This window comes from Microcaecilia unicolor, chromosome 1 (genome assembly GCF_901765095.1).
Source record: "Microcaecilia unicolor chromosome 1, aMicUni1.1, whole genome shotgun sequence".
Lineage (NCBI taxonomy): Eukaryota > Metazoa > Chordata > Amphibia > Gymnophiona > Siphonopidae > Microcaecilia > Microcaecilia unicolor.
This window is the reverse complement of record NC_044031.1, coordinates 144,799,545-144,823,331: the sequence shown is the minus strand read 5'-3', so window position 1 is coordinate 144,823,331 and position 23,787 is coordinate 144,799,545. Positions and strand designations below refer to the sequence as shown.

At 44.2% G+C, this 23,787-nt stretch overlaps 1 protein-coding gene across 1 annotated transcript; it reads left to right on the top strand.

Moving 5' to 3' along the window:
- The first annotated feature begins 12,035 nt into the window (after nt 1-12,035).
- On the top strand, nt 12,036-23,645 carry LOC115470288 (nuclear apoptosis-inducing factor 1-like). Its single transcript, XM_030203349.1, has 3 exons — nt 12,036-12,420; nt 13,247-13,990; nt 23,581-23,645. Exons 1-3 carry the CDS (start codon nt 12,036-12,038, stop codon nt 23,643-23,645), a joined length of 1,194 nt encoding a protein of 397 aa, XP_030059209.1.
- The last annotated feature ends 142 nt before the right edge of the window (nt 23,646-23,787 follow it).

Here is a 23,787-nt window from a genome sequence, read left to right as displayed (position 1 = left end):
TATTTTTATTTTTTTTCTGCGTGTTATCAAACAATTATGGATTTAAGCTCCACCCTTGGCCCCACCCCTAACCCGCCTCCTTTAGCCTCCCCAAACAGTTGGGCCACCGACCGCCTATGGGTAACAGCAATGCTCCCGGGGGAGGGGGGTGTTTTGAGGTGATGCACCGGGGGGGGGGGGGATGCTGCACCCGGGGGTTAACGCTGCACCCAGGGGATGCTGCACCCGGGGGAAATGAGACTGCATCTGGGGGCAGGGGGTGCGTAACGGCAATCTGCCCTAGGTGGCAGCCAACCAATGAACACCACTGGACATGTCACAGTTTTACATATCATAAAACACTGACATTTATGCACTAAATATAGAATACTTATTTATGCCTGCTATTGACATGGCACAATTAGGCATGCCTAAATATTGGTGCATAAATTTCGACCTGTGCTAGTATTCAATATCGGAATCTAGGCGCCCAGACACTGTTAGAAAGATTTTGCTCAGTGTGCTGTATATTGATACCTACATTTTGGTCTACTTTATAGATTTGCCCCCCTTAACGTGCTGTTCCTAGGTAGGGACTTGTAACAGTCTCAGGGGATCTTTTACTAAGGCGCGCTCATGTTTTTGGCTCACGCAAAAGTTGGACGTGTGCCAATGCATTCATATGGACGTCTCTAACGTTTAGCGTGTGCCCAATTTTAGCGTGCGCCAAACACTTGAGCGTGCCTTAGTAAAGGCCCTTCAGTTATTCTGTTTTGTTCTAGGAACCTTAAGAATATTTGCATTGTTGCCTTTTCATAGGTTCACTTAGGGTCCCTTTTACAAAGGCACACTAGCATGATTAGCGCACTTCTAAAAATAAGTGAGCGCTAGACACTAGAGAAGCCAATATATTCCTATAGGCATCTCTAGCGTTTAGCGCATGCTAATCACTAGCACATGCTAAAAATGCTATCGTGCCCCCTTTAGTGTTTTAGATGATAGTGCTGTGTTTGGTATGGTGCTATACAGGTGCTATATATATATATATATATATATATATATATATATATATATATATATATGTATTTTTTTTCCAGGGCTGAATGTTACTTTACAAACTGTCTGGTAGTCTGGTAGTATAAATTAAGTGTGTTGTTCCTATACCACAGTTTATACTTTATGTATTTTGTTTGGTGAATTGTAAGAGGAAATGTCCTAGTTTCATTGTTGGGGTTGTGGCGAGTATATTACAGAACAAATAGTTTGTGGCATATATTGAGATTCTATTCCATTCTATCTAGATTCCAGATGTGTCACTCTCAGAATTCATTAAGTAATAGTTTCACTGTGTGGCTAAAACTAAGTGAGGGGTTTCTTTATACATAAAATATTGTTGGAATCTTACTGTGTGTATGTGTGTGGATAGGTGGGGGGAAGGGCTGTGATTTAGTTTTCCAGAAAAGTCATGGATTTTTGTACAACCAAAGCAGTTTACATTTATTATATTGATTTCCCCGGTCCTCCCAGGGGCCTAGCTACCATTGAGCGACCCCAGCAAAATTACCAAGGCTGCCCACTGGTAGAAGCCACCTGGGCTTGCACCTTCTCCCCTCCCCCCACTCCTGGGTCCGACGTCGGACCATTTCTCCCCTTCCGGGTCTAGCATTACTGCACCTCCTCCCCTGCTGCCAGTCTTCAACATGCGGCAGAAAGAGCACTGAAACTTCTCTTTCTAGCCAGTGGAGCCTTTTCTGTCTGCATCCTGCCTCTCTGATGCAACTTCCTGTGGGCAGGATGTGCACAGGAAAGGCCCCACTAGCCAGGGAGGCAGGTTTCAGTGCTCTCTTTGCCATGTTTAGAGAACCAGCGGTGGGAGGGAGGGGGGGAGCTAGAATGATGCTGGACCCACACAGCTATGGGAGGAAAGGTAGGGGAACAGGAAGGGAAATATGCCATACTTGGGCATGAGGGCAGAATGGAGATAGAGATGCTGAACTGGCTACTGAGGATGGGGTAGAGAGAGACCTGGAGTAAAGGGGAAGGGAAGAAAGGGGACAGATGATGGACTGGGGCTGGGGGAGTGGAAGGAAGAGAGAAAGAGTCCTGATGCAAAAGGGAGGGGGAATAAAGGGACAGATGCTGGGCTACAATGGGGGTGAAGTGAGGTAGCAGAGAGAGACTGGATCAGGGCTGAGAAGGGGAAAGATGCTGGACCAACAAAGGGGAGAGAGATGTCAGACCAGGGAGGGTTGGGGGGGTGCACGATGAAGAGAAACTGGACCTGGGGAGAGACAGGGACACAGAATAGGTGCTGTTCCCAAAGGGAATATAGGGACAAGGACACAGAGGGGCAATAGAGGATACAAGGGGATGGATAGGGACATAGAGACAAGATATTGAACATGGGGACCGGATAGGAACAGGGACACATAAGGGAGACACTGGACAGGATGAATATGAGAACAACAGAAAAGATATATGCTAGACAGAGAGAAAAAATGTTAAAAGATCAGGAGACCCTGAAGAAAAGCAGAGGAGAGACACTAAAACCAAAACAATACTCAGTCAACAAAGGTAGAAGAAAAGTGGGCTTTTTTTTTGTTCTGAATGTATTAATTGTAATATATCATCTTTGGTAAATGTGCATCCCCCCTCCCCCCCAAGTCCCCACTTCCTTCAGAGCAATTGCGTTATAGAGGGCCTATCTCAATTTTTCTGCCTAGGACCCATTCAGTCCTAGCTACACCACTGCTAGCTAGGACTGAATGAGACCTGGGCAGAAACATTGCCCCCTATACCTGGCTTGCCCCCTCTATTGCCTCTTCAAATACTTTCTGGAGATGGTACTGACTGTACCATTAAACCTACTGATTACCACTCTAGTCACTTCATCAAACAAATTAAATTTATTAGGCCAGTTTTCATCTCATAAAATCATGCTAGTTATGACCTTGTAATACACTTTTTATAAGACACCGTACTATTCTACGCTTCAGTAGTTTTTCCTCTGTTTTACTAATCACTGGTATTTATCCCTTGAAATTATCATCTAGAGAACCTAGCATGTCTTTCTTCCATCTACATCTGCCACAGTACGCTAGAAAGAGACAGATCAGCTGAACATAAGCAGAGACTGCATATGTTCCAGCAGTGTTAGGCTCCATGTCTTTTTTTTAATATGCATAGATTAATGCTTGCTATACCTTCCTTTCCATAGTATAATGAAAGTACTCTCAATTACAGTGTTATATAGTATTAGCAATAAATAGTAATTTGAGTGCGTACTGTGTTCATCCCTTTATATATCTTCCTCATCCGTTTGCAACGTTGCATAGTGAGGCAGTGCTTTTGCACTGATACAAAGTTTTCATATATTAGCGCCATGAGATGACAGAGATTTCTCAAGTATTCACAGGTTCCGTGCATTAAAGTTCAAGTATCTCATTGCATGATTTTCATTTGATTTTATTTCAGCTACAGAATGAAGCCAACTTAAATGAAGTAATGCAAGCTTGCTTTTTACCTAATGTTCAGTGCAATTTAAAGTTTTCATCCGATCTGCCTTTTGGTATTTAGGAAAGCAGACAAGCATTCTCAGTCTCTGCAGGGAAACTATATCTACAAGTTTTATTCGTCTCTATTGAATGTCTTTTATTTTTGCCTAAAGACATAAAATGATATTAGATGATTTCATACTGTGATAGTCTGTGTTCTATGTAAATGAAATGGAAGCATCAAAGACTGAATTAATCAGAGACACGTCTTTCATAATTTGAAAATAGAGGTAAGTTTTGCTTTAATACAGTTTTCTTTATTTATTATAATTATTTTTAAGAAAGCAATACAAACAAAGGATCTATTCTGTTAAAAAAAACAAAAACTCTAGGACTAAGAATTCTATGTTGGTTTGCCCAGTTAAGTCTATTATAGCTCTGGCTTCAGCATATTTAATTGAACATGTGGAGGGTAATTTGGGGGGGGGGGGGGGGGGGGGGGGGGTGAAAGTATTTGTGCTGCACAAAAGGGGTTGACCCGATATATGCCTGTATTTTATAAATAGCACAGAATTAGATACATACTTTATAAAATAGGCATTTCAGCTGCCATCTTAGGAGCCCTTTTACAAAAGGGCAGTAGGGGTAAATTTGCTCCAGACAGGATTCAGGCAAAATACTGCTAGGTAAGCTTTTCCAAAATATGTACTCTGTATCCACTTCCTTACTGCCTCTCATTGTTTACAACTCTCTATATATTGCAGAGCATCCAGCATGGCAGAGGACATCGCTCCTAAAGAAGCTTATTGCGAAACAGCGTCCCCTGACAGACTGTTGCTAACAGCTCAGATAAGTACTGCTAATCTTTTTGAATATAATACAACATAGAACAACAAAATTAGCAGCGTTAAATTTCGAGGGTTTTGACTAGTGACGAGCTAGCCTGATATCCACAGTACGAGCAAAATAGTTCTATGTGGGATATTGAAGGCATTAACCCTATAATGTTAATCAAAGCATTAACAATGAAAGGTTAAGCATCTGAAGTCTTTTCCTCCTATGTAATTCAATAGTAGATTAGTGAGAGGGTTATGTGCATTATTTAAGTTAAAATAAATAGTTAAAAACAATTGCTAGTAGCAAACTATAAATGCCATTTTAATTAAATCAGATTTATAAAATTACCATCACAGTTTTTTCTTGGCCAAAGCTAATTCATAATCCTTTTGGTTAAATTGTAACCTAATAACAGATTTTTTTAAAACTCAAAATGGACGGAAAGGCCTCCACAAAAAAATAACTACATTTTTATTATGTTCTGAAAAATGATATGATTAGTCTCTGAATTGATATCTCCTGGAATAGAATTCAACAATGGAGGTCTACAACTAGAAAGCCCTAGTTCTTATCCTAGTTTTACTCATAAGCTTTTTTAATGGAACCTGCAGAATGGCTCCTTGAAATTCGCTCTTGTTGATATCAAGGGGCTCATTTTCAAAACAGAAAAAAAACATCCAAAAAGTGGCACAAAGCAGCAGAAGAACTTTTGCCCAAATATCTAAACCATTATTTTTGAAATCCATTTTTAAGATGGTTTTCTATGACGTTCATATGCAGTGCATCTAAATCAAAAGGAGCAAGTTGGGGGGGGGGGGGGGGGGTGGGGATGGGATTTGGGCATTCCCAAAACTTGGACGTTTTTCTGCCATAATGGAACAAACTAAAAATGCCCGAGGCTAAAAGTTAGACATTTTTGTCTATACCTGTGTCAGTCATGAAAAAGGTATCCTAAATGACCAGATGACCAGTAGAGGAATATAGGCATGACTCCTTTACTCCTCCGGTAGTCACTGACCTCCCCCATCCCCACCCCCACCCCCAAAGATGTGAAAGGAACAATACAAACTAGCCTCTATGACAGCTTCAATGTTATGGTGAATCCTATTAGAGCAGCAAGCAGGTCCCTGGAGTCGCATTGTAGAAAAGGGGACCCAGGACCATATCCCACTCTAACTGTTAGACTTGTGGTGGAAAGTCTGAGTCCTTCAAAGCCCACTAAAACACCTACTGTACCACATATAGGTGACACCTGCAGATATATCGGGTATTATAGTGGTTTATAGTTGGGTACAGTAGATATTTGTGGGTTTTGGAGGGCTCCCTATACAATATAATGGGGTAATCTGTTCAGAACTCTGCTGCACGTCTCATATTCCGCCAGAACCGATATACTCATATCACCCCTCTCCTCAGGTCACTTCACTGGCTTCTGATCAGATACCGCATTCAATTCAAGCTTCTCCTTCTTACCTACAAATGCACTCAGTCTGCTGCCCCTCACTATCTTTCTACCCTCATCTCCCCTTACGTTCCCGCCCGTAACCTCCGTTCAAAGGATAAATCCCTCCTCTCAGTACCCTTCTTCACCACCGCCAACTCCAGGCTCCGCTCATTCTGCCTCGCCTTACCCTATGCTTGGAACAACCTTCCTGAGCCCTTACGCCAGGCCCCCTCCCTGCCCGTCTTCAAGTCTTTGCTTAAAGCCCACCTCTTCAATGCTGCATTTGGCACCTAACCCTTACTGTTCAGTGAATCCAGACTGGCCCAATTTGACTGCCCCTATCGGACCGACCGTTCACTTGTCTATTAGATTGTAAGCTCTTTGAGCAGGGACTGTCTCTCTTTGTTAAATTGTACAGCGCTGCGTAACCCTAGTAGTGCTCTAGAAATGTTAAGTAGTAGTAGTAGTAGTAATGGTGAGATGTGTACCTGGGACTTTTTATGTGAAATCCACTGCATTGCCCCCTGGGGTGCACAGCTGCTCTGCTGGTATGTCTTTTTGGCTAATGTGCTGAACCGGTCCAAAATGATAGATGAACTGAGCACAAAAACATCTAGCAAATGGTCATTTTTGAAACAAAAAGTTGGATGATGAAAATTGGATTTAGACATCATATTGAAAATGCCCCTCCACATGTACCATCTTTTCCAAATATCCAAACCTCTTCTTCAACCCCCTCCCCCAAACCCAGAACAATGAGGTCAAACCCAGAAATTGCACTTATACCCTTCCTGGCAGCTAACTAAAATTCTACAAGAAAGGAATCACATTCTGATTCTTTGAGTGACCATATAGCAGTCTCATAGCTGCCATATTTTGGATGTCTTAAAGGTGCAAGGCACACTTACCAGGCAGCCCCAAGTAAAGAGAATTGCAGCAATAAATCATATGTAAAATAAACACCTGGACTATTAATCTAAAGGAATATTGATCCAGAATTGAGAAGATTTTTTTTAACCTCTCAAACACACAGGAATGTCTTCCAAAACATCTCTGAATGCTGGGAACTTAGATAAAAAAAAAACTATCCTCAGACCCCCAAATCCGCTTAGGGGCCCTTTTACTAAGCTGCAGTAAATATTGACCTTAGCATGTGCTTAGGTATCTCATTTTTGCATCTTAAGGCCATTTTTACTGTCTGGGTAAAATGATTGATTTTTCTATTATCAGCATTAGTGGCCATGCATTAAGTTTTCCATTAGCAAGTGAGAACCTACAGTCATCTATTTAACATGGTAACATAGTAGATGACGGCAGATTAAAACCTATACGGTCCATCCAGTCTGCCCAACAAGATAAACCCATATGTGCTGCTTTATGTGTATACCTGACTTTGATATGTATCTGCCATTATCTGCCATTTTCAGGGCACAGACCATAGAAGTCTGCCCAGCACTAGCTCCGCCTCCCAACCACTAGCCCTGTCTCCCAAGGACTCATGTGCTAACCAGCATGTGGCAATGTAGCTGCACTAACTGATTAATGCAGAACATGTCTACTCTCTGCCCTCAGCGCTAAAAAAATATGTTTTATTTTATTTTTTTTAGCACAAGGGTAGCATGTGCATATTACCATGGGACAACTACCTGAGTGTGCCATGCAGTAAGCAATTTCTTACTGTGGTAAGCACACATTAGTGCTTACTGCAGCTTATTAAAAGAACCCCTTAATTTGCAATACTTCAGTCTTGGCACTGTTCATAATCAAATCACTGTCTTCCATCGACGGAACTATTGCACTCAAATCATCATTAACTTCAAAATAGTGCAACCAGGGGCGTAGCCAGGCACCCAATTTTGGGTGGGCCTGGGCCCGAGATGGATGGGCAGAAGAACCCCGCCTCATCCCACAGATGATGTGGCCTCTCCTCTCACCTGCATGCCATATGGAGGGGCATAATCGAAAGGTCGTCCAAGTACGAATTAGGACGCTCTTGCAAAGTTGGGCAAAATCCGGTAGGTATAATCAAATAATAATATGGACGTCCTTAGGCATTCGATTATCGCCATTCAAAACGCCCAAATAACGGCCGCACAAAGGGTAGTAAAAAGGGCGCCTTTAGACATTCGATTATCGCAGTTGAAAACGACTAAATCCGGCCCTAGGTGTTTCGCATGTACAGTGCATGCAGTTCCGGACATCCAGGTACAGGAAATATGAGGAACGTTCATAAGCGTAAACTACAGGAGGATCATGCTGCTCCACCGAATATTCTTCATAGTTTCCATATCTGGATGTCCGGAACTACATACACTGTAGGTAGGAACATGCAGCTATATGCATATTGTGCATATGTGAAAAGGTTCGCAATGTTCATACTCATCTATATAAGGCAAGCTCCGCACGCATCAAAGGCCCGCACGCATAACCATTCATGCCCGTTGTCTATGCTTATGACGCGTCCACATACTGAGTCGGCCATATATGGGATGGTAATCCATATATGGAGCTGTGCACGAAACGACGTCCGTCATGCAAGGACGTCCATATAAGGCGCTTGTTTTCCAAGAACGCTTATTCACTGAGAACTATGGAGGAGTTCCGTAGGGAGCGCAATTTTAGCCAGGTGGAGAGCCTGCTGCTGGTGCGGCTATGCCTTAGGCATCGGCACAGCCTCTTCATCCAGCACCACCACCTGCCCCCCAGGATACAGGCAATGAGAGTCTGGACCCGGATAAGGGACAGGCTGGAAAGGTAAGTGTTTGACGTCCCCCCCACCCTCACTCACACACAGTGTTGTGCCTCTGTGCTATTGGATGTACAAATGAATATCTGTCCTGAAGGCAAAAAACGACCATCCCCTGACTCCTGCTGTACAAACTTATATCTTACAGACAGTTTGGCATTCACAGGGACCTAGAGTCCCTGCGCAGGAGATTCCGTCGAGTCAGGCGGGAGAGCCCTGACCTCATCAGGGCAGTGCGACGCCACCTGAGGGCTCGACGTAAGTATTCAAAACAGGACACATGCACTCATTTGTAAATGTATTTATTGAATAATGCAAATGTACTGTACAATATCACTTTCCATGTGGCTAATAGGCAACTAGTAGGTCATAACACCTCTGTCCCAGATCAAGGCCTTAGGTTGCAGATGCCCTCCCATGAGTGTGGCTGCAACCTCCAACCAACCTCCTCCGAGATGAATGAGATGACATGCCTCACTTTAGTATCCCCCTTTCTGGGGTGGGTGGATACTGGTAGTTCTGGCCGAGGTCCTACTTTTAGTGGATGTCATTGCCTTATAATAAAGTTATGTGCTAACCCCCCCCCAAAAAAAAAAAAAAACAACAACAATACAAAGAACACAACAGGTCAGTATTCACATATCATTATGCAAACATGCTGGGCACCAATGAGTGTGGTCTGCCAACATGTCCTGTGTATTCTGTGTCAGAGCACCTTCCAGGGTTCCCTGTCATGTCATCTGACGCATCTCAGTCCCCATGGGTATAGGCCACGCCTCACCACACCTTTCCCCATCCCCCCCGTCAGGCCACCCAGCTCCTGCACTATGCAAGCCATGTTGCATGTGCTGATCTCAACCACGATCCTTTTACATATACAGGCCACCAGCAGCAGCAGGAGGAGGAGGTGGCTGAGGAGGCCGACCAGGAGGAAGAGGCAACCGAGGAGGCCCAACAGGAGGAGGAGGAGGAGGCTGAGGAGGCCCAACAGGAGGAGGAGGAGGAGGAAGAGGAGGCCCAACAGGAGGAGGAAGAGGAGGAAGAGGAGGCCCAACAGGAGGAGGAGGAGGAAGAGGAGGGCCAACAGGAGGAGGAGGAGGGCCAACAGGAGGAGGAGGAGGAGGAGCAAGTCTTCCTCATCGATGAGGCCATGATGGAGGAGGAGGAGGGGGTCCTCATAATCGATGAGGGAATTATGGAGGAGCTCCCACCAGCTGCAGCTCCATCGCCCTCATCCCCTGGGCCAGCTCCATCCCCTGTGCCACCTCCATCCCCTAGGCTACCTCCATCCCCTGGGCCAGCTCCAGCCCGTGGCCCAGCTCCAGCCCTGCGCCTCTTGCAGCACCTGGTAGATGGCCAGAACCAGGTGCTGCAGGAGCTGAGAGCCATAAGGCAGGGTAATGAGCAGCTCCACACGCCACTGAGGGTGCTTCTGGCACTGCTCATTACCCTGCTACAAAGGGCACTACACTTGGGGCATGGCCACCGGTGAAAGACTTTGTAGGGTTTTGGGGGGGGATTTGTAGGGTTAGGGGATTTGTACGTTTTGGGGGGATTTGTAGGGATGGGGGGGATTTGTACATTTTGGGGGGATTTGTACTTTTTGGGGGGGATTTGTAGGGTTGGGGGATTTGTGTCTCCATGTTTAAATAAATATATGTGTTTTCTACTGCATATAACAGGGTGTGTGTGTCTGTAGGTTGTGCATTACATATTATCAAATGCTGGTGTTGATGTGAGAGGAGCCAATATGCATTGCATTGCATGAACTGTGAAGTGTGAAAGAGAAATATGTGATAATTGTGCCCATAAAGAAGGCCACCTGTTCATTCCATCCTGCATGGCTGTATGTGCGGGGGGGGGGGGGGGGGAGAGGGGCTGTGGCCATTACTCTTGAGGCACACAAATGGCCATCCAGCCTCTCTCCCTCCCTCCCCCTTACCATAGAGCCCTACAGCACAGAGTGCTGTAAATAATAGATTTGTTGTCTGGCACTAGTGATCTGCCAAGTAGAAACTTGCAGATAACCCTAGGTAGCACATAGACGATGTTTGCTCTCTGATCACCAGACACCCTTACCCACAACCACACCACATTGGTGGTGCCACCAAGGAGCTACAAGCAGCTGGGTCATGTTTTCACATTCCAATCCTTCAACAATGGTATATAGTGCTGAGGAGAAAAGGGAAAACAATAGTCACAGTATTTGATGGATATTTATATCAGCACAATTGCAATATAATACAACAGGTACAGAAGGGCACCCAAATATATATGTGCTTATTTACATTGAGTTTGGTCACCCCTTTTTCAGTAGTAGCTCAAGGGTGTGTTACATTCAGGCACTCTGGATCTGTCTCAGTCCCAGGAGGGTGTTAAGTTTTGTCATGACACAATGGACAGTAATGTCACTTGGCCAAGTTCACACAGAGCAGCTGGGATTTGAACTGGCAACCTGTGGGTTACAAGACTGGTGCTGTAACCACTACGCCATGCTAGCCACCAGGCTGCAGGCAGCTGCAGGTAATTTGGATTAGGAACTGTAATCACACACCCTCACCGTCACCATGACTGAAGGGCTCAGTAGGCAGGTACCTGTGGCCACCATGCAATTCGTTTGCAGACTAAAAGTTAGAAATGCTTCACTTCCATAACTATGGAGAATTATAGGAGTGTGTTCAATAATGTGGAAAAGGCATTCATTGCATATATTCTTCCCCTCCCCCCCTCCCAGCAACCTTCACAATGGGTGAGCACTTCATAAATGGGGACTGGGGTGCAGCACATAAAGTGTGGAACCTACCGGGGAGTCCCACAGGCCCAACATGATGTGGTCCAGCAACTCCAACAGGAACACCACACAGTACAGCCGTGAAGCAGCACCAATAAGGGCCCTCAACGTCCTCCGCTGCACAGCATCCACTAGCAAACCTGGTGAAAATAGAAGTAACAGTTGAATGCAAAGCACATCCAGAGAATGGGCATCCCTTGAACAAGTGGCTAAGAACTATTAGCTTACCTTAAACTTGTGTGGCAAGATTCTAAGCAAGCACCCACCTGCAACGGAAATGTCACTGATGCGGAAATGGAGTTCAAGGGATGTGGAACACTGCAAACAGAGGGGGCGAGGCCAACCCCCCAGCAGATGACACGAAAAATACAAACCGTACAAACAAACAGGTGTTTAAACGCATACACCCCCCCCCCCAATGTAAAGAACAATCGGTAAAGTGCAAGCAAACAGCCCGTTTAAAAGGCCAGCACTAAAAGGAATGTAGGTGAGGACGCCCATACGGCTCCACCCATAATCAGAATCGTGCCCACAACACAGTGCAGCTGGGGACGCTCATAGTACTCCGCCCATAATCGTAATCACGGACGCCCAAATCGCTGGATGAGCTGGGTACGTGTAGGGATTTTGTCCATAATCAAACAATCAACGCCTATCTCAAGGCCGCCCATTCCCCCTTCAACATGGGCGTGTCTGGCGAGTATTTAGGCGTTTTTCTCCGGATTTTCGAATCGCTTTGTTACAATGGCACCGAGGCTGCCTCCGACCCGCAAGGGTAATTTTAGCGATGCCGAAATCGAGCTCCTGGTGCAGGAGATAGACAGAAGACACACATTTCTGTTTGCTCCCACAGGCCAGAGACTCGCTGCTACTACCAAGCAGCGGGAATGGGAGGCGGTCCGGGACCACCTGAATGCAGTCTTCCACAGTGGCAGAGATGTGGAAGACTGCAAACGTAAGTGGCGCAGGCTGAGACGGGATGTGAGACAGAAGGCTGGTGGGAACCCCCCAGCACATGACACCGCAAACCTGACACCCCTGGAGCGGATTGTTCACCGCCTGTTACCCCAGGAGGGCATTCATGGCGTCCCTGGGACCCTTGACACATCAGCACAGCCTGAGGGCACAGGTAGGTTGACCCTTATGAAGCTGGGGTATCTGTTGTGCTGCTGCACTACACTCTGTTTTACACAATTGGGGGACAGGAGGAGGGAGGTGGGGGGAGTAGTGTCAGCAATGTGTGTATCTGACTGTCTTCAAACCTAGCCTAAAAGGCCACCTTTATGATGCTGCTTTGAACTCCTAACCACTACTCACTTGCTCAAGACCCTTACTCACTATCCCCACCTTAGTAATTCCCTTCGCTCTTAGTTGCCCTGTCTGTCTGTGTGACTTAATTAGAATGTAAGCTCTATTGTGCAGGGACTGTCTCTTCATGTTCACATGTACAGTGCTGCATATGCCTAAAGGATTAGTAGTAATGTGTAGGTTGGCACTGTGTCACAGCTGTGGGGCCCTTCCCCACTCCCTCCTCTTTTACCATTTCCAAACTCTGCATATATCCTTCCCACACCTCTGTGCTGTAGCCAGCAACGTGGTTCATACACCAGTTGTAGCCAGTCTAGGAAGTCAGTAGTAAAAGAAGACATGCACATATGTCCTTCAGTTACAAAAAACCCAACAAAAACAAAAAGGATGTGGAAGGACATCCTCAGAGTTGGTGATTGCTGTCCTTCTCTTGGGTTTTCCTCCAGCACCTCTGCCTTTCACATCAGTCTCTCCTGTCCTGGTCTCCAGCTCTGTCCCATGTACAATCACATCTGTGGCTTGCCTGCCAATCCTATTCCTCACCATCTCCTTGCTGGGTCTTCAAGAGTGGGGCCATGTATACGAATGCTGAAAAACAACAGTGGGATATTTTCACCAACACACTTCCTCCCCCTTTTGCTATGCAGGTGATGACAGCCACTCAGATGAGGCTGGGCCTAGTGGGCTACAGGCCCAGCAAAGAACTGCAGCAGCAGCAGCAGCAGCAGCAGAAGACGAAGAGGCGCTACCTCCACTTCCATCACCTCCATCACTTCCATCACCTGCAGCAGCAGCAGCAGAGCGAATACCTGCAGCTACACCAGCTGCAGCCTTTGCTGATAATGAAGAGGATGGAGAAAGGGGGTCACCTCCTCGCCAGAGGCTATCGAGCCACAGGAGGCAACTGATGCGTGTGACAACTCAGTTGCTGCGCCACAATGTGGAGCTGCATGAACACCGGCGGGAGAAGCTCCAGGTGCAGCAGGAGAAGCTCCAGGTGCAGCGGGAGGTGCTCCAGGTGCAGCGGGAGATGCTCCAGGTGCAGCGGGAGGCGCTCCAGGTGCAGCGGGAGGCGGTAGAGGGCCAACATGCTATGCTCCAGCAACTCCAACAGCTGGAGCATAGCATCGAGGGCCTGCGCCGTGACCTGACACCACCTACTCCAGCCGTGCTGCAGCACCAGGAACTGGCCTCAACGTCCTCTAGTGGCCAGCAACCAGCGGCTAAACGGAGGACCTTGAGGTCATCCGCCTCCCCAGCCACTGCTGCACCACCCACCAGACCAGCTCCCATTCTGGGTCCTGTGGCCAGGTTGGAGGGCAGCACTACAAGGTGGCCTGCCTTTGAAAGGGCAGCTGAGGAAGCAGGCTGCCATCTGCATACTCAGGACAGTGAGAGCAGCTCCTCATCAGAGCACTCTGAAAAGACTTCCCCTGCAGCACCAGCTGCAACCGAACATGGTGGGAGGGGTAGGAGGGGACGGGGCAAGGGGAAGGGAAGAGCCCAGGGGAGGGGTCGTGGAAAGTGATGGGACATGGGGGAGAGGGGCTGATGGTGGTGGAGGGGTGATGGTGTACACATATGTGATTGCTATGAATAAATTTCAACTTACTCTCACACAAAACTTGTCTCTATGAGTCGTTGCCTTGCTCTGACCCCCAGCTGGTGTGCGGTCTGCTCTGCTCTGTGGGCGGGAGGTGGAGGGGGCTCCTCATCCTCTTCCTCTGGGGCCTGCTGCTCTGGTGGCTGTGGCTCCTCTGGGAGGGGCTGTCGTCTGCGCAGGGCCAAATTATGGAGCATGCAGCAGGCCACGAAGATCTTGGCCACATTTTGGGTACCTGGCACACACGTCTAATATCTCCCCCTGGGCATCACACACAACTTGCATGTTCATTGAATGAAATGCCTTCCTGTTTCTGTAGGTGGCTTCGTGTGCCCGGGGGGGGGGGGGGTCTGAGTGCGACGTGTGTGCAATCAATCACACCTATGACCGAGGGGAATCTAGCTACAGCATAGAAGGCAGCCATGTTGTTGTGCAGGGCCTGGGGGGGGGGGGGTGGGGAAGGTGATGTAGTCAGAGGTGTGGGTAAGGAAGGCATCAAGGAAGTGGGTAAGGCAGTTGGAAATGGAAGCCTGGGTGAGCCCCGTGTTGACAGCAAGCACAGACTGGAAACTCCCAGTGGCCAGAACAGAGAGAGCGACAGTGAGTTTTAGGTGCACGGGGATGGGGTTGTTCCTATGGGTCCGGGCCTGCAGGAGTGGTTGGAGCTGGTCACACAGGTGCTGAATGGCTGCCTTATCAAACCTGTACCTAGTGATACACTGGAGGTCAGTGAGGTCAAGGAAAGTGGTGCGGGGCCTGAACACCCTGGGACGTGAGTATCCCCTACGGGGGGCATCTCTTTTTCCACCATGTGCATCGCCAGTGCATTTAGTGCGTCCATTGCCTATAAGCTCACTCCCACCACCACAACCACACTGCACTTGCAAGCACTCTCCGACCACACCCTCTAGCCACTCACTGCCAAACACACGCTGCAGCAGTACACAGGACAAACAGAGACTCCAAACAGGTAAGGGAATGACGTATGCACGTGGGAACATTGAATGGAGAGGGATAGGGTGAGGGGAAGGAGTTTGGGGGCTAGAAGGGGTAGGGAAGGATGAAAGGGTAAAACACAAAACAGGTAGGTGAGGGTAAAGAGGTTCGGACTAGGGCACACACGCAAAGGTAACAGGTACTCCGCTTTCTCTCCAAACAACGATTCAGCTTTCTCTCTCAACAAATATGTCACCACTCTCCAACTACACAAAATCGCTACTTGGTCTATAGACAATTTCCCCCTTCCGCTGGTCGCTTTTATATGAGGTCTACCGAGGAACGCCCATGTTCTGGCACATACTAAACCATTTCGCAAGCCGTAATATGGTACGGACGCCCAACGCGTAACACCGCCCATAACACGCCCACGACACACCCCCTATGTCGCCGGCCGTAGATGGGCGTTTTTGCATTAGGCGTGTCCTTACGGCCCCCTTTCGATTATTGGCTTTGGGCGTCTTTCATCCATGGGAACGTCCATGTGCCGTTTGTGTCGCTTTTTGTGCGCTTCTAGCGTTCGAAAATAAGCCCCAAGGTCTCTCAAATATCCTCCCTTTCCCGCATACCTTTTAAATAGCAGATTTTCATCGGCAACGGGCAGCAACTAATACACACTGCTGATGTTGGCTCCATACTCTTCCCTCTGATGCAACTTCCTGTTTCCACCTAGGCAAGAATACATCAGAGCGAAGGCTGTGGGGCCGGTGCGAGCAGTATGCATCAGTCACTGCTCACTGCAGGCGAAGATCTGCTATTTACAAGGTATGCAGGAGGGACAGTTGTTGGGAGTTTTCGGCTGGTGGGGCTTGGGGATCCCTGCCAGCCACATTATAGCTATGCTGGTACTGGGTGGGCCTGAGCCCAAAGTGGGTGGACCTGGGCCCACCCAAGCCCACCCTTGGCTACGCCACTGAGTGCAACCCAGATCCATTAGAATTAATACTTGCACATCATGCATGATGACTTACTAGAAAGGAAGTAATATTCTTTCATTTTAAACTAAAGAAAATGAGCAGAAAGATGTTAGTCCAAAAAGAACATGCCAAATGATGTATTTTTGGTTTCCTTGGGAAAATAACTATACTAACTTAGAAATCAATTGTAGCAAATTTAGGGCTCCTTTTACAAATCTGTGCTATCAATTCAGGTGCAGCAAATGTGACGAAGCCCACAGGAATTGAATGGGCTTCCTCACATTTGTCATGCCAGAATTGCAAGCATGGCTTTGCAAAATGAGCCCTTAATTCACCCATTTAAAACTGAAATACATAAAAGACTCAGTAAATCCAAAATATAACTAAACTTTTTCAGTTACTATCAGTTCACTGGTGGTAATACATCCTCAATACTTTATCAAATAAAATTGTATTTTTAGTGCTGCAAGATGGAACCTGTACTATTCTATTATGATAAGAGATATGGAATTCTGGAGAGAAGTACAGCTTGAGATTAATTTGATCCCTGAAGAAGAGATTAAACTATTACATCAAGTTGCAATTCTTAGCTTGGAAATGTATTGTTATCCCTTGCCTTTTTTTATTGCTATCTTGTCAAGCCTAAATAAAACATTATGATGAATTGATATCACACTAACTGAGACTTTCTTTGATAACCATGCAACTTTGTATGTTTAAGTGCTTTGAAAATACGCCTCCATGTATTTCAAGAAATGATAATTTCAGACTTAAATCAAACTAGTCTATAGTGCCCATTTTTGTTATGGATCTATGCACATTTCTTATGTTATTTATTTGGAAAATAATGAGCTCCAAATAGGATAATAGGCATAGCATATAACTAAATTTATACCATGTTTCTTGGCTTTTTTAGTAACATGCAAAATAAGGCTAATCGTTGGTTTCCATTTTTTCTAAATAAGATTCCAAATTGAAGATACCTAAAAGCATTATATCAAATAAGCCTTATAAAAGACCTTTAAGTGCCTACTGTAGATGGCATCAAGTATACAGCAACTTGTGACAACTGTTTCTAAGCTCTTACTGAGCACTAGGGGGTAACTCAGCACCTCCATTTAGATGTCTTAAGGGCTTATGGTAGGCAGCCTATTCTATTACAGCATCTGGGCACCCAGGTTTCAGTATAAAATATTAGATTAACCTGGTATCAGCCTACCTAATATTTAAGTTCTCACAGTTACACCAATGATAGACCTGGTGGTAACAGTAGGCGTGTAAATGTGGCATGGATTCATATAACTTTGTAAGTTACACATGTAAGTGGGGGCCCAGCCCATGCTTTGTCTATACATATGTCTCTGTTACAGAATAGTGCTTAGGTGCACTTTTATGGGTATGGGTACACTTACAAACACAAGTGCTAGTATTCCATAAATTTAGGTTCAAGGGTATATGTCCAGAAGAATCCGCCTAAGTGGAGAACTCAAACGCCCCATGGTAAAACACAAAAGTGGAAAGAGAAAGAGTGAGAGGTTGACTACAGATACCAAAGACTGGAGAGATGAACATTGTAGTAAAAATGTTCATTGATAAAAAGTATCTGTTCAGGTCAGAGGGTTAAAGTACCAGTATCTAATGGCCTTGAAAAACAATTCTGTTAGACATCTATCACATTCCACCAACAGCAACTCCCTCTCCCATTCACCCCCACACTTTGCAAACATATAAGCACAAGACTTCATTATGACACACCCAACCATAGATGAGTTCCATATACCTGGGAGACACAGTAACCACATTACTCCATGGGAAGACTTACCATTGAGATAATAGGGCAGCACCCAGGGTCCACGACAGTAGGGGACCCACTTTCCCCTAGCTTCTTCCTTTATTGGTAGGTGGTGAGGGGCTCAGTTCACTGTCAGTCAGCCCATGACTGAATGCAACACCCAGCTCTTCCCATCAACGGACACAAATTTCTATGTTGGATACTTTTGAGGAAGTAAAAATCATGTTTGGCCAAAAGGATAATATAGAAGAATCCCAAGTTACAGCAGGACTTGTTAGTGATAGCACACCTCTCAGCAGAGTAGGATTGTCTGGCCAGCTGTGACCTGCAACCCCTCCCCCCCCCAAAAAAAAATTTGAATGCAACACCCAGCTCTTCCCATCAACGGAGACAAATGTCTATGTTGTATAGTTTTGAGGAAGTAAAAAGCATGTTTGGCCAAAAGGTTAATATAGCAGAAGCCCAAGATACAGGAACAGATTAATCCACAGGAAAGGTACTTTGTTCAAAAGAAAGTCAAAGTCCAAGGTGTCATATATAGAATATGCCTAAAGCCTGGATGTGCTCAGTTACGGTAGATGTGGCCATTTACGCCAAGGAGAACTTGTTGTAAATGCCAGTGTCCAAATATGTGAGGAAAACCAAATTCTGTAGCCATGTGCATAGAATTTAGAAACACTCATGTCAAACCCCTTGGCATGCTCCCTTTTCTGATCTGCATGGTAGGATTTATGTGGACTATGTTATAGAATATGCTTGGAGAGTAGTGCACATGAATTCCAATTAGTGTTAATAGTGCTGCTAATTGCTTGTTAGAAACCAATTATTGGTGCTGATTGGCTTGTTAACCAATTAGGTTGTATATATTATATGGAATACGTTTTGATTTGTATGTGGAATTTTCAGTGTGCTATATAGAATTCAGGGGAAACCCCCTAATTCTAGAAAGTTGTGCACCCAAAAATTCAACTTTAGTGCAGAAAAATTTATATAACATAGAATAAGGTCATTTGTGCATGTAACTTAAAAGATTAATTAGATGCTAATTGGTCTGAAAACTAAGAACTGACTATAATTGGAGTTAATTGGCACTAATTGTCATTTACGTGCGTAATTGCCCTTTGTCAGTATTCTATAAGTTGCATACTTAAATTCCAGTGCACACAACTGCAAGGGGGGGTGTAGACCTGGGAGGGGCATTTGGCTGGTATAAGTGCTCTAGCCTAATTTTAGTAGTATTCTACTAGTATTCTATAATGGTAGTTGCACGCGTAATCACCATTATAGAATTGTGCTTAGGACACATTATTCCAGTGCCCAATTTTAGGTGATCCATAGAAAAAAGTCTATTTATTTAGGCAAAGAGACTATTTGAAAATTGCCTATCCTGTGTGTGGGGAAAAAGTATATGAATTGTTCCATTAATAGTGTAATTTTAACTGCTTTTTTAGCAAATACATTCACAGGGCTGAGGTTAACGTGGGGATTGCTACAATGCCTAGTTTCAAAACTATATGCATTCGTTAAGTGAAAAATAGTACCAACAAAAAAAAGTAGACATTTGTGTCTGCAGATCTTTTCCTTAGCCAATTTTCAAATTGAAAATTAGTGCATTTATTGATAAGTATTTATAAACTTATCAACAAATGCAAGATGTTTAACAATTGTCCTCCAAAGCTTAGGATACATACTAAGTCATGCTAAATTGTAGGCATACCAAATTTCACTAAAGCCCTACAGTGCATGTAAGCTCTCTCTGAAAAGAAATGGTGTAAAATGAACATGGTCAGGTATGCAAATTAATTATGTCTGGTACAAGTTAGCATTTGGAAAGCACACAGTAAATATTGTTTAAGATGTGCTCTCTATAGTCTAACATCTACACCCAATCAGATGTAATTTTTCAATTCAGAAACTACTACTAATTATTTCTATAGTGCTACCAGACATATACAGCACTGTACACATTACATGCAGGTACTTTCTCTGTCCCTAGAGGGCTCACAATCTAAGTTTTTGTACCTGGGGCAACAGAGGGTTAAGTGACTTGCCCAAGGTCACAAGGAGCTGCAGTATGAATCAAACCCAGATTACCAGGATCAAAGCCCACTGCACTAACCATTAGACTACTCCACAATTTAAAAGACAGTTGACAATTTGCATGATGGGTTACAAATGGAGAACACGTCTGCTGCAACAGAACAAACTATGAGAGATGTGGAGTAGACAGTGGGGGCAGTTAAGTTGTAGATAACTCTCCATTGCTCCATGTACACAATAAGCACCTGTATATAGTGTGTAAACCACTTTGATTGTAACTGCACAAAGATGGTATAGTTTATTAAATCTCATCTCCTTTAGGTAAAACCAGCTGGGCAAAAGGGGTAAGCCCAGGGGTGTGCTGGTAAATTTTTAACAATGGGCTCTCTCTCCGGGCATAGCCAACCCTGAAATTTGGTAGCGGGGAGGAATACATGCCTCTCTCTCCACTCCCTTGTGCGGGCACGCTAGGCATACCTTTGCCGAGCCCCACCAACCAATAAATGGACTGCCACAATTCTCTGCTGCTTGTTTCTGGCTCTGAGCAGCATGATGGAAGCTTCTTGCCCTTGCATGAAAAGCCTCAGCCTGATGCTCAGAGTCAGAAACAGGGAGCAGCAGCAGTCTAATTACTTGGCTGGTGGGGCCAGCATCACTGCCAGCAAAGTAAAAGAGAATTCAGCAGGGGACCGAAGCCCACATTTTGGGAGTCAGTTGTTAAAGTAGCCATGGGGAGGCCTACTTTAACAACCGGCTCCCAAAATTCTTAAAAACTTAACAAACGGCTCTCGCGAGCCCATGAGAGCCCCCTCCAGCACACCACTGGGTAAGCCAGAATGCCATATTCTATTGACATCTAGTAGGTTGCTAAGTATATTCATGTTTTCTGTAGTTTCTATAACATGGAAAAACTAAACAACTGGTAGTTGTCAAGAAAAACTATTATGTACATGTGAGATCTTGCATTAAAACAATGAATCCAGTTATTTCAAGCTCAGTAAGATAAAACCATGATACAATTTGATCAGATTTTCTTTTCCTGAAGTATATTTAGAAAATTGAAAGATTTGTTAATCATATGTTAAATCTGTCACTAAAGTATAATAATACATAGAAGAGCTAGTGCTCCATTCCTTAATTACAGACATCTAAGTCTAAAAAGATGTGGCTCATTATGGTGTATTAGCTTTCCCACCTGGCCAGTAAAAGCTGTTTAGAATGCATTGATGGAGTATACTATGATGCATTGGAAGCTTTTCCTAAATCTCGTTAACTTAATGACCATCAAGAACAAACTGAAATGGTAAAAGAGTACTAAATTAGTGTCCTGTCAGTGGAGAATGCATTCATTTTGCCATAGGATAAATGCACTGGATATGCTATTTTATTTAAGAGTTAAGCCAATTATATATATTTTAAAATAAATTTGAATAAACCAGTATGCAGTGAATTAACATTCAGGGAAGATGTCATAAACTTTGGTATTTTTTCTGTGTTTATCATGAGTGGCTTAACAAATTGTCACAATAAATTGGTTGATAAATCCCTACTTACAATAATAATACTGAGGACAATTTTTAAAGCGACTACATCCTGAATTTAAAATTTGTCTTGGGCAGAGTTGATAAATATGACAGTTTTCACAATAAATCTAAATTATTATTTTATTGATTTAAAACATTTTATTTCCCCATCTATTTTTACTTTTAAGAAGCATATAAATTAATTATTAATTCATCAAGTGCCTTATTTAATAGGATTTTTTAAAATTAACCATTACAAAGAAATCAACCTATGGCAGCATACAGGAGACATAACTTGACATAAACAAAATACATTGTGTTAACAGTGTAACAATACTAAAATGACAAAATTGGTTATTTTAGAAGCTCTATTCCTGTTTTGGCATCTGAAAACCAGCATTTAAATGTCCACACTGTATGGATGCTAAAATCCCCAAAACGTTTCAAGTTTTATTCACATTTTCTATCCCACCTTACAGTCAAACCATCTAGGCTGCTCACAATCTAGTATCAATAAAATGGGGAAGGAAAATGAAACAGATAGCAGAGGGAAATTAATTTAAACTCCATTAATGATAGGATGGGGGGAACAATAGGTAAGTCTTCTCAAGGGGGGGGGGGGGGGGTCCTAGGAAGTTTCCATCCTAACAGAAGGGAGCTCAGTGGTATGCATCATTAAATAAAAAAAAAGTCTTGAGGGCTGATTTAAACTGTGGCAAGGTATGCTCATGGACAATTTCTTTGTAACTAGGGACCATCAGTTGAGGCCAAGATGGGGTATACTGTATGAGGTGGCAAAAGAGGTAGGTGGGCTCTTCTGAAGCAAGGGTTTAAAACACCAATAGAAACAGTTTATATCAGATTTGATACAAAATAGGAAGCCAATGTGCAGCTTTTAGAAGGGGTGTAATGTGGTAGAAACGTCTTGCATTGGAAATTAGTCGCAGTATTTTGAACTAACTGGAGGTGATAAAGTATATGAAAGTCTAAACCTACAATACATCCATATGGCAAGGGGGTGTGCTGTGGCCATGTTTTGGGTGGAACTAGAGAGGTGCCGAAAGATGAATGCCCAACTCTGATTGCAAAAGGGGAAGGGACATACATATACAAAAAGATGGATGCCCATATTTAGACCTAGTGCTTGGCACATCCAGGTTACAGAAAGGTGCTCCGATTGAGCAATTTGTCACTTCAGGAAGTAAGGGATGTCACAGAAAATATTTTTCTGTCCCTCAAAGGCTCACAATGTAAAAGAGAAGAAAAATAATGAAAAGCAAATTACAAACCACTACAGTTGGATTTGAAACTGTGACCTCTGGTTCTCTACTCTAGGTCTCAGCTGGCTGCTTTAACCATTAGGCTACTCTTCCATACACATATCTGTGTCCCTTGTTTTGCTCTATTCATAGTTCATCAATCTTTCAATCCAAAGCTAAATTGGCTTCTTAAATTTAAATGTCCAAAAGCCTCAACTGGTGACTCATTTCACATGAGGAACGCACCCTCTGACTCACCAATATCATTACTGGCTTATTAAGTGGTTTTTATTTATATATGTATCTATTTATGTATTTTTACCACTGATCATTTAAACACTGAACTTCATAAACAAACAAAACTACATAGCTTCTGTTGTTTTGCAAGAATCTGGGGCCGACATGGGCCATGTTTCACAGCAATAAAATGCTGCTTCAGGGCTTGGTCCTAAAAGTAAGCAACAGCCATTAGTTAATGATAACCACATTCCACCCAATAAATATTACTACACAGTAACAATACCTTCACTGTGCATGAAAATAGCTTCCTTAATCTTCACAAATTAATTTCAAAATGGCACGCTTCAGCTACAGGACACCAACATTTAAAAATCACATAATACAACCCAATCACAGTCTTATGCAAATAAAGTAATTCAAATCAACAAGCCTCAATCAAGCTCCACATTGAGACCAAGGGGAGGGGGGAGGGACTGTGATCAGTGTAAAAATCCATCTTTGCTCTTTATAGTTACTTGACGCTGGAAATCTCCATCCTCCCACCCTATCTCAATGCATTTTATCGACGCCATTGGATACGACTTGTCGTATGATTATTTTTTTCTTTCCAGTGAGCTACAAGTGGGGCTCTCAGTACCTCCTTAGAAATACGGGATTTGTGTTCACTGAGTCTTAAATGTATGGGCCTGGATGTTCAACCAATATAAATTTTATTTCATGGACATTGAATCAAGTAGATCACTCGATCGGAATCACATAATGTATTCATTCTTGCCATAATGCTTTAGCCCACCTCTGGATGTCTCCAATCTAAGTTT

Bases quoted from the DNA above. Each gene is read 5' to 3' on its own strand.
- LOC115470288 (XM_030203349.1), top strand. From the start codon at position 12,036: ATGGCACCGAGGCTGCCTCCGACCCGCAAGGGTAATTTTAGCGATGCC. The intron at 12,421-13,246 runs GTAGGTTGACCC...TTTGCTATGCAG, and splicing joins AGCACAGCCTGAGGGCACAG to GTGATGACAGCCACTCAGAT. The intron at 13,991-23,580 runs GTGAGAGCAGCT...TTTTCTTTCCAG, and splicing joins CCATCTGCATACTCAGGACA to TGAGCTACAAGTGGGGCTCT.